We start from the raw sequence: 14877 nt of genomic DNA, 5'->3' as shown, positions 1-14877 counted from the left end.
TATAGTAGTCAATTCAAGAGAACACAAATGTGTTGATCAGCTTTTCAGCCACAGTTAGTGATAGCACAGGGTGTAGTCTAGCGATATTTCTGAGGTGAAAAAAAGATGTTTTGACAATATGCTGCACATGTGGGTTGAATGTTAAGCCAGAATCAAATATCACTGCAAGGTTTTTCAATTTAGACTGAGGCTCAAGTACAGAACCATCTACAGATAGGGTTACAGGATTGGCTTCATGAAGTTGATGGGGGGTGCCAATAAGCATGACTTGTCACAGTTAAGATGAAGGAAATTTTGAGTTATCCAAGTTTTTATGTCAGAGATGCAATTAGATAGAATAGAGACAGCCACATTAGTGTCACATTTGGTGTGGAAGTATATTTGAGTATCATCAGCGTAGAAATGACAGCTGAGGCCATGTGATCTTGAAAGCTGACCAAGCTGACCAAGTGACCATTTAATCAAAGTCAAAGAAAATGAAAATCTTAGGACACTAATGATGGATATTACAGATGCAGCCATTCAAAGTGCGCTGTACAGACACGTACCGGAGGTAATTGGCTCCAGCCTCGCGCAAAATACCGCGGTACGTGATTGGTTGACCGACAGGGGCACTCGTGGTCGGTCGGTCGTAGAAAGATTTAAATGTCTTTACTGTGCCCGTTTTAGTAATGAATATTTATATGGAATTTTACCACTGAAGGGAAATCTTAGTAGCGGAGCATAAAAAGAATAGGAGCATACAGTAACGCGTGTGAAGGCCATAAACGATATTAATTTTGGAACATAAACATACAGTATATGGGTGGTCTCGGTACTTTAAAGAAAAAATACACACCAGTATTCCATTTCTCCCTAAACATTTTAAGCATCGAAGTCTTTAACTAATGTGATACCGGAGTCAACAAGCATACTTTTAGAATTTGATTAAAAGGGAATATAATATGGAATCGCGTATCTAAAGAAATTAATAACGATATAATTATATTCATGTACTGCAACACAAGAATAGTACACGCTGTACGATGTCTGTTGATAATGTTTGTAGGGCTTTTTCAACACTCCTCATGTGACCTTGCCGGTGGCGCTGTGGGTTAGGTTCCTGACATCTACATCACACGTTGCGTGTTTGAATCCAGCCGAAGCCATGACTTTTTTTTTAACAAACATTTCTTTGAAAAAATAAAACGTTTCCCTGGGTCAGAGATAAAATAAAACTTCACTCGCACCAAACAAATTTATATTTCTAAATATCACAACGTGATCGAATTTAAGTCATTTTAATAACAATGAATAGTCACCTATGCGTTACAATATAAACATTTATATTGATTTAAATTGTGTTTAAATCACCTTTATTTAAAACCCATAAATAAAGCTGATACTGTTTAGACTTTTAATTATTTAAAACTGTATTACAGCAGCACAATGCACAATGCAACGTAAATCGCTATCTTTGTCTTCTGCGTAATAATGTTCACCTCTCTGTCCAGCAAATGAACAATAGTAATAATAATGAACTTTATTGTATATGGCGCCTTTAAAGGTGGCTTCTCAAAGCGCTTTACAGGATAAAAACAATAACAACAATACTGTTAGGCTGGGCAAACGATTTTTATTATTTTTTTTAAAAGAAATACAAAATGAGATATAATGATGTGTTCCGGCTCAGACATTAACGAAGAGCATAACGAAGGTCATAAAGGTCATAAACGATATTAATTTTGGAACATCAACATATTATGTAAACTCTATGTTGCTGTTATTGGTATTTTAAAGAAAAAATACTGTAAAATCCTGGGTTCGGTACAATGATTCAGGCATTCATGTGAAGGACAACAGAGCTTTCACTGGCTCAAAAAGACAAAAAGACAAAAGAATAACGGACACAGCGCGAGCCTGCATTCTCTCCTCAGCCGTCCACACCACACTTTTCCCTGGGTCAGATTTTAAATAAAACTTCACTCACACCAAAGAAATTACCACACACTGAACACTGAACATGTTAACCCAAATATGTCTCACAATACTTTTATGGTACATTACTTTGCTAAAATGTATTTAAAAATAAAAATGATTACAAACGCCAGCAGAGAGAGAGACTCGCACACAGTTCTTCACTGTCAAAAAGTAATTGTTTTTTACTTTTTTCAGCACCCAGACAAACGCAAACGCGTTATTAATGAAATGTTTTTATTCATTCTTAATCAAACTCACAAGTTGTCATCTGCTGTTGAAGCTCTGTGAGACTAGACTCACACATGGCTCGACTTGACTCGGCTCTGGCTTTCTCATCTATACCGATGCACTGCAAGTACAACCCCCCTCTCTGCGGGAGTGCTGGCTGTGACGAATTAAACCGGTTTCACAGGTATTTTCAAAGTAGAAGGGGGCGAGATTTCCAGCGAAAGACACCTCCCCCCCTCCTGTACAGTACTTACTAATTAAGAAAGCTAGGCTCCTCAATGAAATCACTTTAACATGCTAATGCATTGGTGTAACAGTCCGGGCATGGCAAGCTTCTAATGTCTCCCGACTACAGCAAAAGGAACCCTTCTTTCATTGGAAGAAAATGAACATATTCTACCCGTACATGAGAATATAATGTTGGCGCGTGGGCGCGGTGGGGTGCTGTACCAGTTGTAAAAAAAAAAGTTGTTTTTTTTTAACGTCAATTGAGTGTCCATAATATTGCAGTAAGTGAAAAGACCACGGGCATTCTTCCTCCCCCTACATTCTCAGAGTAGAATAGAATTTTCCTTTGACAAAACAAGGCTCGCCAGATAATGTGAATCAAAACCTGTTTTTCTAGCTTTTAAAGTCGTGCGATGTGTAAGCAGGAACACATCATTATATCTTACATATGAAAAATACATAATATAGCTCCCAAACAAATGCAAACGTGTTTTTAATAAAATGCTTTTATTCACTCATAATCTGACAATTTCAGGAAGACTAAGGAAGGACTAAGGAAATTGTCATCTGTTGTTGAAGCTCTGTGAGCTCGGTGACTTTGAGACCACTTGTTATCCCAGGTTGTTTGAATCGCTACAATTCAAATAGAGAAAAAAGAGCTGACTGACAAGATTTAAGATGTGGCTGTCAATGTTGGATTAAAAAAAAACACATTGCCCGACGTTTGTTGCATTGCTTGAAAAATAACTTTATTTCGAGAGACTGGATAAGTAATTCATGTGTTTTTTTTAACTTCCTGAGAAACATCTAATAATTGAACTATATGTGCAAACGTTTTATGATATGTTGCTGTTGTGAATGGCTGTGGATTGTTTCTTATTTGCCTGTCTGTCCTGGCTGTGCTCTCTCGCTCGCCCTCCCCTCCCCCCTCTCTCAATTCAATTCAATTCAAGGTGCTTTATTAACATGACAGATGGGTACAATCAGTGTTGGGTATTTACTTTGTAATCTGTATTGCTTTGAGATGCCACTTTGAGATGCCAAGGTAATATTTAAAATCAAGGCTTTAACTTGCTTTAACTCTGCAAGTCTGAATTCTTGTGTCCGTCCTATCCGAGCCCGAAAGTATTACAAGATGTATCTTTATAGCAGGTGGTGTACAGCTTTTTAGTATAGATTACACTTTTCTAAAATGTATTTAAAAAATAAAAACGATTACAATCTAATCTTTCCACGTTTGATCCCAAGATCCCAAGAAAAATAAATCTAAACGGGGAGAAAGCTGTGCTGAAAGTTAATTAAGATACTTAGAAGACTACACAGCCCAATTTATGTTGCATTTGTCTGATTGTGAGGCGAAACAGCCCTACACAGCCCTGTCGCAGTACACGAATATAATCATATCGTTATTAATTTCTTTAGATACGCGATTCCATATTATATTAGCAGAAAAGCTTAAAACTACCACTTTTTTACACGCTATTTCACGTTAGTTAAAGACTTCGATGCTTAAAATGTTTAGGGAGAAATGGAATACCGGTGTGCATTTTTTCTTTAAAGTACCGATTCCTGGAATCTGACTGGCTGACACCCTTCTGAAGTGGTTCCATAATATCTGGTATACGGAAAAGAAAGCGTTGATAAAAAAGCCTGGATTCTCATGTATCTGATACAAGTATCTTTTAATACAGTCTTTGATGTGCTCTTGAGGATCCTTGTGATATTTTGAGCTCTGGTTGAATGATAAGTGTCGCAGTTTAAATAATTTTCGTAGTTAGAAATTATGAAATGCTCTGTTAAAAGCAAGGGAGTTTTTAGTCCGTTGCAGTAAAAGAAAATGCCTGACAAAGTAGGGCTGGGACAGATTCCAAGTGCTTGTACAAATGTGCTAAAGAAATTAGCAAAAAAAGTAATTCCTTTATCGTATTGGCTAGCTAATGTCCTGTCCTCGTTAGTTAGATCCACGAAATGCTGTGGTGTTTGTCAAAGAAAAAACTAAAAGTATTTTTGTTTAAAATGACGGTTAGAAAGAATGTGGACCAGTGTAATACTTTGAGTTTACAGCTTGTCCAAAGTCATTCATTATTAATCCTATTAGTAATATCTTCGGTAAAGGCTTTGACGCATAAATATTTCTGATAAAGGTAGGTTGTGTACTTTTGTCCAACTGAGCAATCTTGCTTTCATAAAATATACCAACTTTTTAATGACTGATGATTAACATGCTGTAATACACAGTTTAAATTTAAAAGCTCAAATGCTGTACATGAGAGGTTAAGCTTTATTGGCTCCTCCTGGCGGTTTTACAAGGTGATTCCGGATACTTTCCAGCATGACGTCAAATGACGCGATACACCGCGTGATACTACGTGATACTGCGTTTTGATGCGACACGCCCACCGGGGTATACCGCGAAATACCCCACCCATTTTGAATGGCTGCATCTGTATGTCTTTACAAATATCTTTCTACCATTGTAAGGTAGTGGTTCACAACCCTTCACTTGGGGGAATAATGACGTCTTCTAGTTCTTTAGTGGAGTATTTAATCATAGACTAAAGTTTCAGTTGAATTTCTTAATTATTAAAATTTTGCTTAGCTTTTAAAAAGTTCATTAATTGTTACAATCAGTATCAACTCTGTATATATTAAGGGGCTCATAACTCCCCTAATTCAAGTGCTACCTTAAATTTAACAAGATGCGACTTCTGAAAAAAGGAAAATAATACTCATTGTGAGAGTCTGGGATATATTGTCACTCCTGTGTCTCATCATCTTAAAATGATTATCAACCAAAAGCTGTTTAGTCATACTGAAAGGAGCAAACTTGTAAAAGCATGTTAGGGAGAGAAATGCTAAAGGTCTGTATGCTGACACTTGTGGAAACAAAACACTTCAAGTACAGTATTTTGGAACCCAAGGTCAGTGTGCAAAAACAGCTAAACCAACAAGCAAATCAATTAAAGAGTAATGGCATCAATTAGTACCAATGATTTAAATCTTCAACTGGAATAAATCCCAGTAATCAGAATAGTCACCCAGAACAATTAGTAGTACCCATATATTGTTTAATGGACTTAAACTATTGCTCCAAGTGTAGGAGTTCAAATACTTTTTTGAACAAAATATAAAATTTAAAACGAAGTGAAATAATGATACAAAATTATATAAAATATTTAATTTAAAATGTCATTGCAGTACATTTTTAAATTAGGAAGATGAAATTGTACGGACCGATTGTAAATTGTTTACAAAAACAACTTCAAGTCATTTGTAAATTAAAACAATGTCTTAAGGAAAATGTGTCTTGCATGATACCGGAATAAAAGGAAAAGTAAGACATTTCATTTAGTGAACTCGTGCCCTATGCCAATCCTGTGTGGATATCCCAAAAAAAACATGTTCTGAAACCTTCCTAAAAAGCAGCTATTTTCAGTTTTCAGTTCAAAATGTCAAGGGTGAACAAGAAAAGATTGTGTACTGAGAGTTCACATGCACTGGGACTCAATGTAATCAACAAACAGTATACGGAGTACTGACCTTAATCATCACCCCTCTGCATAAAATGGCTTGTATTAAGCAAAATGTGTCTATAAAAAATGGCCTCTTAAGTGAAACCTCATTCAATAAGTGTAAAAGTAAACCCCACATAGTCCACTAACATTGCAGGAGACCTTAAATTTTTAATAAGCCTATATTAAGTTCAACACAGCTACATATGAATTTAATTTTGAAAAGACTGCACAGCAAGCATCCAGACTGCAATAAAGACAGTGTAAATTTAATGTTTTTGCACTAGACAACTTGATTTTCAGAGAGCGAAATCCCTGGAGAGAGACAAGACAGTTATCTTCAAGATTTGAGAAATAAGCAAAAAATAACCTACTCTTTCCCCTAAACTGCATTGCTTGTCATAGCTCACATTAATAAATCCCAAAATCACAAGAAACTAAAATATTTTATGTGTAAATTAACATGACCATATTTGGCTAGTGAAATACTTCAATATGGATCTAGAAACGTCAACAGGGTGTCTAAATCTAAATTATTATTTTTTTAAAATATTGGTAGCTCATTACATTTCTGTACCCTTTTTTATTTAATATTTCTTTCTAACAGATTACATTTCTACTGATTGTAAATCTGATCTTAATATCCTAATTTTTCAATGGATGACAGATCAGATTTAACTCTTACTAGTTAATAGCTACAGTGCAAGGCTTACTTAAGAAAAAGACATGTTGTTTTTTTTCTCAGAAACAGTTAAATGATTTTTTGGACAGGAATTAAATTCCGTTTGATACAGCAATGCTACCAACTTGGACTAGAACTAATGAAAAACAAAATGTGCTGCTATCATCACAGAATTATCTATTTTTATAATCATCATATATTTTTTCTGAACTGATAAAGTGGTATTTGATAATGAATGTACAGTATTTCAGAAGTATAGTTATCTCCACTGAATATTGAAAAAGTATTTTGTCTCTTTCATTCATAAACGAGGTCTTTTAGACTATGACGAACAATTTTGTTAAAACCACTTCTCAGATAACTTTTTAATTAATTTTATCGAAATTATAAAATTGGATATTCTGTGAAATCATGCATTTGGTTTCTGTGGTAAATAACCTGTAGTTAATCCAAATAATGTTCATAGTTCACATTTTCTATTAGTATCTTGTTAAATAGTTTTACTCGATTGTTAATGACATATTTAAACAGTATTATCATGTTATTATATTTATATTAGATATTTCAAATATTTTAATTATTATTTTATGTTATTTATATTTCATTAAATATAATTTAAAAAACACCATGAACAGTATAATGGTGGGTCAAGGGAGACAGGAACAGAAATTAATAAACATAATATATTGGGTACCTGACTGACAAAAAATGAAACAATGTGGGATTTTCCTTTACCCCTGTGAAACTAAAATAAGGACTCACTTTTAATTATAATGCAGAATAAAATGCTAAATACTGATATCCATCAACATATATAGCTATGGCTAGAATTAATGTTTGGTACAAAATCCAGTTTGTGTTTTCATCAACATTTACAGTGTGCTGACAAAGTATAGATCCAGAAATTCAGAATGCATGAGGGATACTGCAGTAGTTCACAGTTCAGTGTCTGCAGAGTACCACAGCTTTTTAGAAATTTCCAGTTATGTGACTGTACTACTTTGTAAAACCACTGTAGCTTATACTGTAGCTTATGAACATGATGTGCCTCTTGCAGGTTTACATCCACATAGAGAAAAGCCAAAGGTAAATTTTGGTAGCTGAAAATAAGAACAGTAGTATAACGTAATACATACCAAATCTACACACAATAGATGGTAGTGGTAGCTAAATATAAAAAAGTATACAACAGTGTTCCACCTTCTTCATGAGTATTTTATGCATCAAACTCTTTAACTTGGTGACTTACAGTGAGTTATGGTTTTAATGTGCTTTTTCTAACATTATACAGTTTATATACTGTACTTTATAAAAAGTTAAAATGTTTTATCCTTTTCTAGGAATACTTAGTAAGAACATCACTTGCTGTTATTGTGAAAAGTACTGATTTAATAGCACTTGACAGTAATATTAATATGGAATCATGTAACTAAGCAGCTAAAATAGTGGATTTTTTGTAAACGTAAAACAAAAACTTTTATTGTCCTGGTAATGGATAATGGAATGCTCATGGACTTATGAAGCGTGCTGTACCCAGGCGGTTCAAAGTCTGATCAGAGCATTACTTTTGGTTTGTTTCCTACAGCCGAATATATAAAAATAGTCCGCTATTATAGCTTGTTGTGAATGAGATGTGCCTCTTTCAGGTTTACATGCAAATTGAGAAAATCTATATTTTGTCTTAATCCAGATTTCAGCAGCCAGTGTAGCGGCAATGCTTGTTAATAAGACAGAATTAAGTGTTGCTGTGCTTTCCCAAATGAGGCCCCATCTCTCTCTTCATCTCTGTGGTGCAGCCACAGAGAAGCTATTCATGCAGGCTGATTTAAAGATGTTTTCTTTTGATAAGGGACAGCTCCCAAATGGGGATGCACTTAGCTAAGCCTGGCTATCATGATCAATGGTCATCCACTGGCGCCTATCTGTCTAGGGAGTGCCAGATGGACATCTGGACTGCATTCCTAGGTGTCAGGAGTAAGTAAGACTCATATCTCACCTTGATCAACCAATCAGGGATTGGTAGGGCCAAGTAACCCACGTGGAATTCTGATGCCCATAAAACTTTCAGCCAATGAACGAGCTGAAGTTCCTCCAGGTAAAAACAGGCAACACAGAGAGCCTGTAGTGGACTTTTCTGAAAGGGAGAATTCTAAAGAGAATTCCAGGGGTGCGAGACAATTCCAGGGCAGGACGGCCCAGGAGCAGAAAGGCTCCCAAGGGCAGGACATTCTCGCAGAGCGCCTCCTGACCATCCTGAGACTCAGCCCGGACAACCACGGAACGGCCAGTGTGTCCGAGTGCCAGAACTTTCCTCTGTTCTAAGAGTCTAGAGTGGAGGTTGCCACGAGTAACCAGAGGATCCACCCAAGGTTAGCATCAGCAGCAAGCCTCGTGAACAGGTTGGAACTGTGGACAGCTGAATCATTATTTAGAACTAGTGCTTCATCAGGAACGAACTGGTCCTCTTCCTGACTAGCTGCTGTCATCTTTCTCCTGTGCACAAACTCTTGCTAGTTAAAGCCAACACTAACTAGCCGGTCTTCAGAGAGCATCAGCAGCGCACCGTTGCAAACCGCACAGCACAGCCTGGCTCTGAGCCAGAGAGCGCAGATAGGACAGCAACAGCCTGCAACTGTTTCTTTGTGCTCACAGGAGATCTGAATCCCCAGAGATTGCGATGAGTATTCAACTTCAATGCATTACTGCTCGAGAATTCAATTGTTATCCCAACCAGTTGATATCAATTTAATTCCTAAGAATTATGTACTTGTTTTGAGTATCTAATGTAGAAGTTGTAACCAAGTTCAATTACGAAACGGTCTAAATGAATGATATACTGAACGTATGTCCTCTTGACATATGTAACTCTTCATAACTGACTGAATATATATCTTTTGTATTCTGATAACCCTCACGATAAGATCTGTTAGATTTACATGCATATTCTATGTATTAATAAATGTATCCTCGTGTATTAGTACCTGTGTGTGTGCGTTGTTTGAGTTATATCGCATGGTTGGATTCTAAAGCCATTAAAAGAATCATTTTGTGATTTACGGCTACAATTAATAATTGTCCCCGTAAATGCCCAAACCCTACAGAACTGGTGCCTTCAGAGAGCGCACCACACCAGTAATCAGCCAAAATGTTTTTAAAAATTAAGGTTGTTATTCATGGAACTCCTTAAGTTAAACAAAGGAGGGAGAAGGGTTATCTTAACAATTGCCAGTTACCGGAGAACAGCTTCTCAATATGTTGAAACCGTACCATGACAGTGAACAGGTGTTACACCTGTTTACACATGAGCCAGCGAATGCTGTTTACTATGTTGTGACAATGTTGTGTGGCTCTGCGGAAACTTTTCTGCAAACTGAAGAGTTATAGAAGAGACACATTGTGTATCGCCTCTTTTCATATTTGAAAAAACGTTCCAATTTAAATGCAATAAAGAATATATTAATAATATTAACAATATACCACAGACCTTGGACAAGCTGTAATCTGAGGAATTATAGAGAATACACATTAAGTCTCGTCTTTTCAGCATGGAATTAACCTTTAGAGTGATCCTTTTGGCTATATTTTTTTCAACGCCGGATGTGTTTAGTTTGTTATTAAAGCTTGGTGTGAACACTATGTGTCTCTTTCAGGTTTAGATCCGCATTAAGAAAATCTATATTTTGTCTTAATACAAATTTCAGCAACAAGAAATTTAACTTTAAATTTTGATTAAGAAAAATATTTCACACATACTGCACTGTAGTAGCACTGAAACCATTTGGTATCGAACTGTATATACAATATGTTTATACAGTATACAAACACACTGCCATTCATTGCTGTGTGTGCTACTGTTTCGGTCTGTCTGTGGATCTGACTTCATGGGATTCACGTGTGTAGAACAGCGGGAGGCGAGACCTGGTTGGGGTGGGGTGGGAGAGTTGTTTTGATTATACTATGGATGAGTCCCTGAGGCATATCGTCAGAGTTCCAGAATTTCAAAAAATAAATATTTGATGAATTTGCACGAGAGAAAAAAAATACCTACAAGTTGTGTAAAGTGAATTTGACAAACAGCTAATGTTGCTTAAAGAATTTAAAATCTATCTGACTGTATTGTAGCTCTCATGTAATTGAGCAGAAAGTCGCCATGCTCTCACAAGTGGCTCTGTTAAGACTTTCTGTTAACACACTTCATCCTTTTGAAAAGGGTTTTTATCACCTTTATCTGTCTGGGCCATGGGGGTTGTATCCCTTCCTCAGTTTAACATCTGATATGTCCCCAGCAGACCGAGAGACTAAAACCCGCCATCGATAAAACATCTGCCTTTTGACAATTCTCAAACTGCCCAAAGTTGGGTGCAGAGTAGAACCCTCTAAACTGAAAGCCAGGATGGACACCACATTAACTGTAATACAAAATACAGTATATTACCATATTACCTGTAATACAAGGACCACTACAAACTAAAACAACCCCAAGTGCAGCACGCGTGGACCAAGGAAAAAATATTGGTTCCACAAAACAAATCAAAGATCTTGAACAAGCCCCCAAATATGCTACATCTGCACTGTAGTTATGGCAAAGTGAAAGTGGGAAGATGATTTTTTAAACATTTTTTAAAGAAAATCAAAAAAGAAACAATGACATGTCCCTACCTAACTTAGACATTGTGTAACTTTAAAACTCTATAAAAAATGTTTTTTGATATATTATAAGTTAAACACCACTTATTATGCACAAAGGCAGGTAATTTTTCTTCCTCGTGATCAGCTAAGGATCTTTGTGAACACAGAAAGTTAAAATAATTTTTCCAAAATAACACAAAACGTATACACAAAAAATCCCATTCTTCTCTTAAAACCAGGAATTTAAACCAGGAATGACTTTGCTAAAGCTGCATCAGTGACTATTGGGAATGCATACTGATGGAGAATGAAATAACACATAATTTCCCTTCCCCCTACTGTGAGGTGATAATGCACTAGTTGGTTGGCACGAAACAATTATTACAATTAAAAAAAAATATTTTTGCAAAAGCTCAAGGTTTTGGAAACTATTCTCTAGTTCTAATAGAAGATTAGAAGATTAATTTGCAAACTGAATTGAAATAATCAGCTTTCAGAGTTCTAGAAAGTCTAAAATATCAAAAAGACTGACACAGTCCTATACCTGCAAAAATGGCCTTGACACAAAGCTACTTCATAACAGAAGTTGCATTTGAAGCTTTCATTGGGGAGATGATGACCATTATTACATTTTATCTGAGATGTACGTGATACAAAATGGATTACATTTTGAAAAAAACAGCCCTTTATAGACACGTGGGAGTAATCGGGATAACATGGATTAGTTGTCAATTTTCCTTCATCTCCAAGTCTAAAGAAATGTTTATAAGACTAAGAAAACTCTTCTCTGGTTATAGACAAAACAACCGCTGTTATGATATACAAAAATGTAACAGATACTCCAGAACTTTATTATTCTAAATATCTTTGCATACACTGTGGATTATGTGGATCAAATATTGGGAATTCTTTAAAGTTATTGATAAATTATGGATTATACTGTACCTGCGAGCTTCAGATGCAAAGACTAAAATCACCAAATGCAAAATAAACAGTGCAAGAATGGTCATAATTTGATGTAAAGGTAAAATAAAATTGATTTTAACTCTCATATTAACACATATACTAAAAAAAGATCCTTTATATTTTAAATCCTGTGCTCACCTGGTTTGAGGCTGGCCACCCCTAGGGACTGTGCAGAATGCAATGTCATCCGAATTGTATCATCTTGAATGTAGGTCATTGTAGTCATTGGATAGAAGTTGGCTTGTAGAGGCAGCTTTGTCATAGTTCGCCTGGGTTGAATCTGCAATAACAAATTGTATTTAGCTCCTCTGAAAAACTCTTTCTTAATTGACTGCTTGTTCATTTATCTTGTCACAAATATTTAGAAATCAGCTTGTTAATATACAGACTGAGCACGACACAAAACTCAAGTCTCTTTCAGGTATCATAAGCAGATAGGATAAGAATATGATATAATCTTAAAATCTACACACCAAACCTCAAAGCTTTATTATCTTAATTGTTCCAACACATTATAAGAAACCTAATAATGATCCCATGAAATAAAGTCTAGAAAATGAATGGCATATGAATGTTCTGGAGACTCTAGTCAAATTCTAGGGAAAACTGTGAATGAAAAAAAAAGATTCTAGCCATTTTTTATGTCTATTCATGTGGCAACATTTTATATTACCATCTACAGATTGTTTCCTAACCCCTTTTATTTTTATAAAACTGGGGTGTTTAACAGCAAATTTCTAAAAGGTTCTGGCATGCCTGTTTGTTTTAGTAGTGTCTGCATTACATTAATTACTTGAATCTACTACTTTGTAACTGAAATTCATTTTAATCAGACAATGAAGACATTTAACTAATTTTGATCTACTAATACCCTGGGAATTGAAACTAAATATTTCACTTTCCAAAAAGAGTCAAAGAACACTAATAATAGAAAGAACATTATTATTTCTGAATAACTTTTTGTCTCAGCCCAGTTTGCCTCCCCCTATAAAAAAATGAAGAGTGGGCAGATTCAGGCTCAGTGACAGATCACCTCCTAATCTAAAGGGAAGTTTCACTAAGCACTTCACCTCCCAGTCGTGACTAGTGCCACATGGCAGTGAGTCAGAATTGTAAAAATAGAACCACATCACCCCAGAGGACCACTTTTAAATTTCTGCTTCATTTACATTTAAATCCTTTTGGGGAAAGAAATGAATGCTTTCCCTTTGAAATGTGCACAGCAGGGAGTATATAGGACTATTGAAGTATGTTTACTGATAATCTTGAACTGTGTATATGAGACGAGCAGCAACAAGATTTTACTGGGAATATAGGGATTGGCCACTCCACTGTATGTTCTCACTATCTGAGAACACATTGGTGTAGCGAATTGCTCCTGAATGCAATGGTATTTTCTATGAATGCTTGAATGCTGTCCCTCAGAGAAGGGACAAGATGGACACGTTTTAAGAAAAATGCCCCTGTGCTGCAAAGTGGAGGCGGAATTTCCCACACATGGGAAACAAAATGGTGTTGAAAAAATATTTTCTTACAACAAAAAATAAAAAAAATAAAGATAAAAATTAAATCCCCCCCAAATTAGAACATGTTCAACCTTTGGCTTGAAAAATCAAAACCAATATGCTGAAAAACTATCCAAAAATAACAAAAAATAAACAATGGATTTTCTTAAGTAATGGCACAAGATGATGGCGCACATGGACGCAGCAGCTTCATCAGCTCTCAAACAATGGTGCATTTTGTTAGTTATTTTTGTTATATGTCACGTTAGTTACTCAAAATACTGAAGCTTACATCTCCTACAACCGGAAAACATTACTGGACATCAGAAACAACTGCAGGGATTTCTCCTTCAGTCTGTTTGACCTAGATTACATCAGCTCGTCCATCCTCTACACCGCAGGCCCGGAAGCCACGGAGCCGCCTGACCGCGACCGCTGGGAGAGGAGACGGCGCAAGCGGTGCGAGCGCAAACAGAAATGCGGTAAGAGAGCCGGGCTGCAAATAAGACTAAAAGAACAGCGGAACAGAGCACCAGTACCCAGCCTGTTCCTTGCTAACATATGGTTTCTAGACAACAAACTGGCCGAAATAAAACTCAGGCTCACTACTCGCTGGGAAATAAAAGACTGCTGCACTCTCGTGTTTACAGAAACATGGCTTCACAGCAACCATACCGGACTCAGCTGGATGAATTTTTAACTCTCAGCTCGGACAGAACAGCCGCCTCTGGTAAAAATATGTATTTATGTCAACCAACCAAACAAGCTTAACACCTTCTACGCATGCTTCAAAACTCGAAACCCTGAACTAGCCACCTGGGGCACTGACTTCCCTGTCACCAACCCCCCCACCACACACTATTCAAGCTAGATGTCTGGAAATCGCTGAGCAGAGTGAATACACAAAAAGATGCTGGACGTGACTGTATCCCTAGCCTGGTACTCAGAACATGTGGCTGGCAGATAGCTGATGTCTGTACTTACATCTTCACCCTGTCCTTGGCCCAGGCTACTGTACCTAGCTGCTTCAAGACAACCACCATCAGGTCAGTACCAAAAAAATCAGCACCCACATGCATGAACGACTACCTCCCTATTGGACTCACCCCCATCATAATGAATGCTTTGAAAAACGACTAATACCACACACTAAAGCCAGAATTCCAAA

The 14877-nt window shown here is 36.5% G+C and overlaps 1 protein-coding gene across 3 annotated transcripts in view; it reads right to left on the bottom strand.

Annotated features, from left to right (window-relative positions):
• The window catches only part of man2a1 (mannosidase, alpha, class 2A, member 1), a 258837-nt gene that overhangs the window by 26362 nt on the left and 217598 nt on the right, over nt 1-14877 (bottom strand). For all 3 annotated transcript variants that reach the window (XM_088629350.1, XM_088629351.1, XM_088629349.1), the window contains one exon: nt 12343-12484. In XM_088629350.1, coding sequence (XP_088485476.1) covers nt 12343-12484 — 142 coding nt within the window. The remainder of the gene's footprint in view (nt 1-12342; nt 12485-14877) is intronic.

Source organism: Lepisosteus platostomus, chromosome 4 (genome assembly GCF_059453375.1).
Source record: "Lepisosteus platostomus isolate fLepPlt1 chromosome 4, fLepPlt1.hap1, whole genome shotgun sequence".
Taxonomy (NCBI): Eukaryota; Metazoa; Chordata; class Actinopteri; order Semionotiformes; family Lepisosteidae; genus Lepisosteus; species Lepisosteus platostomus.
Note: the sequence above shows the minus strand (reverse complement) of the source record. Positions and strands in the feature narration are given on the sequence as shown.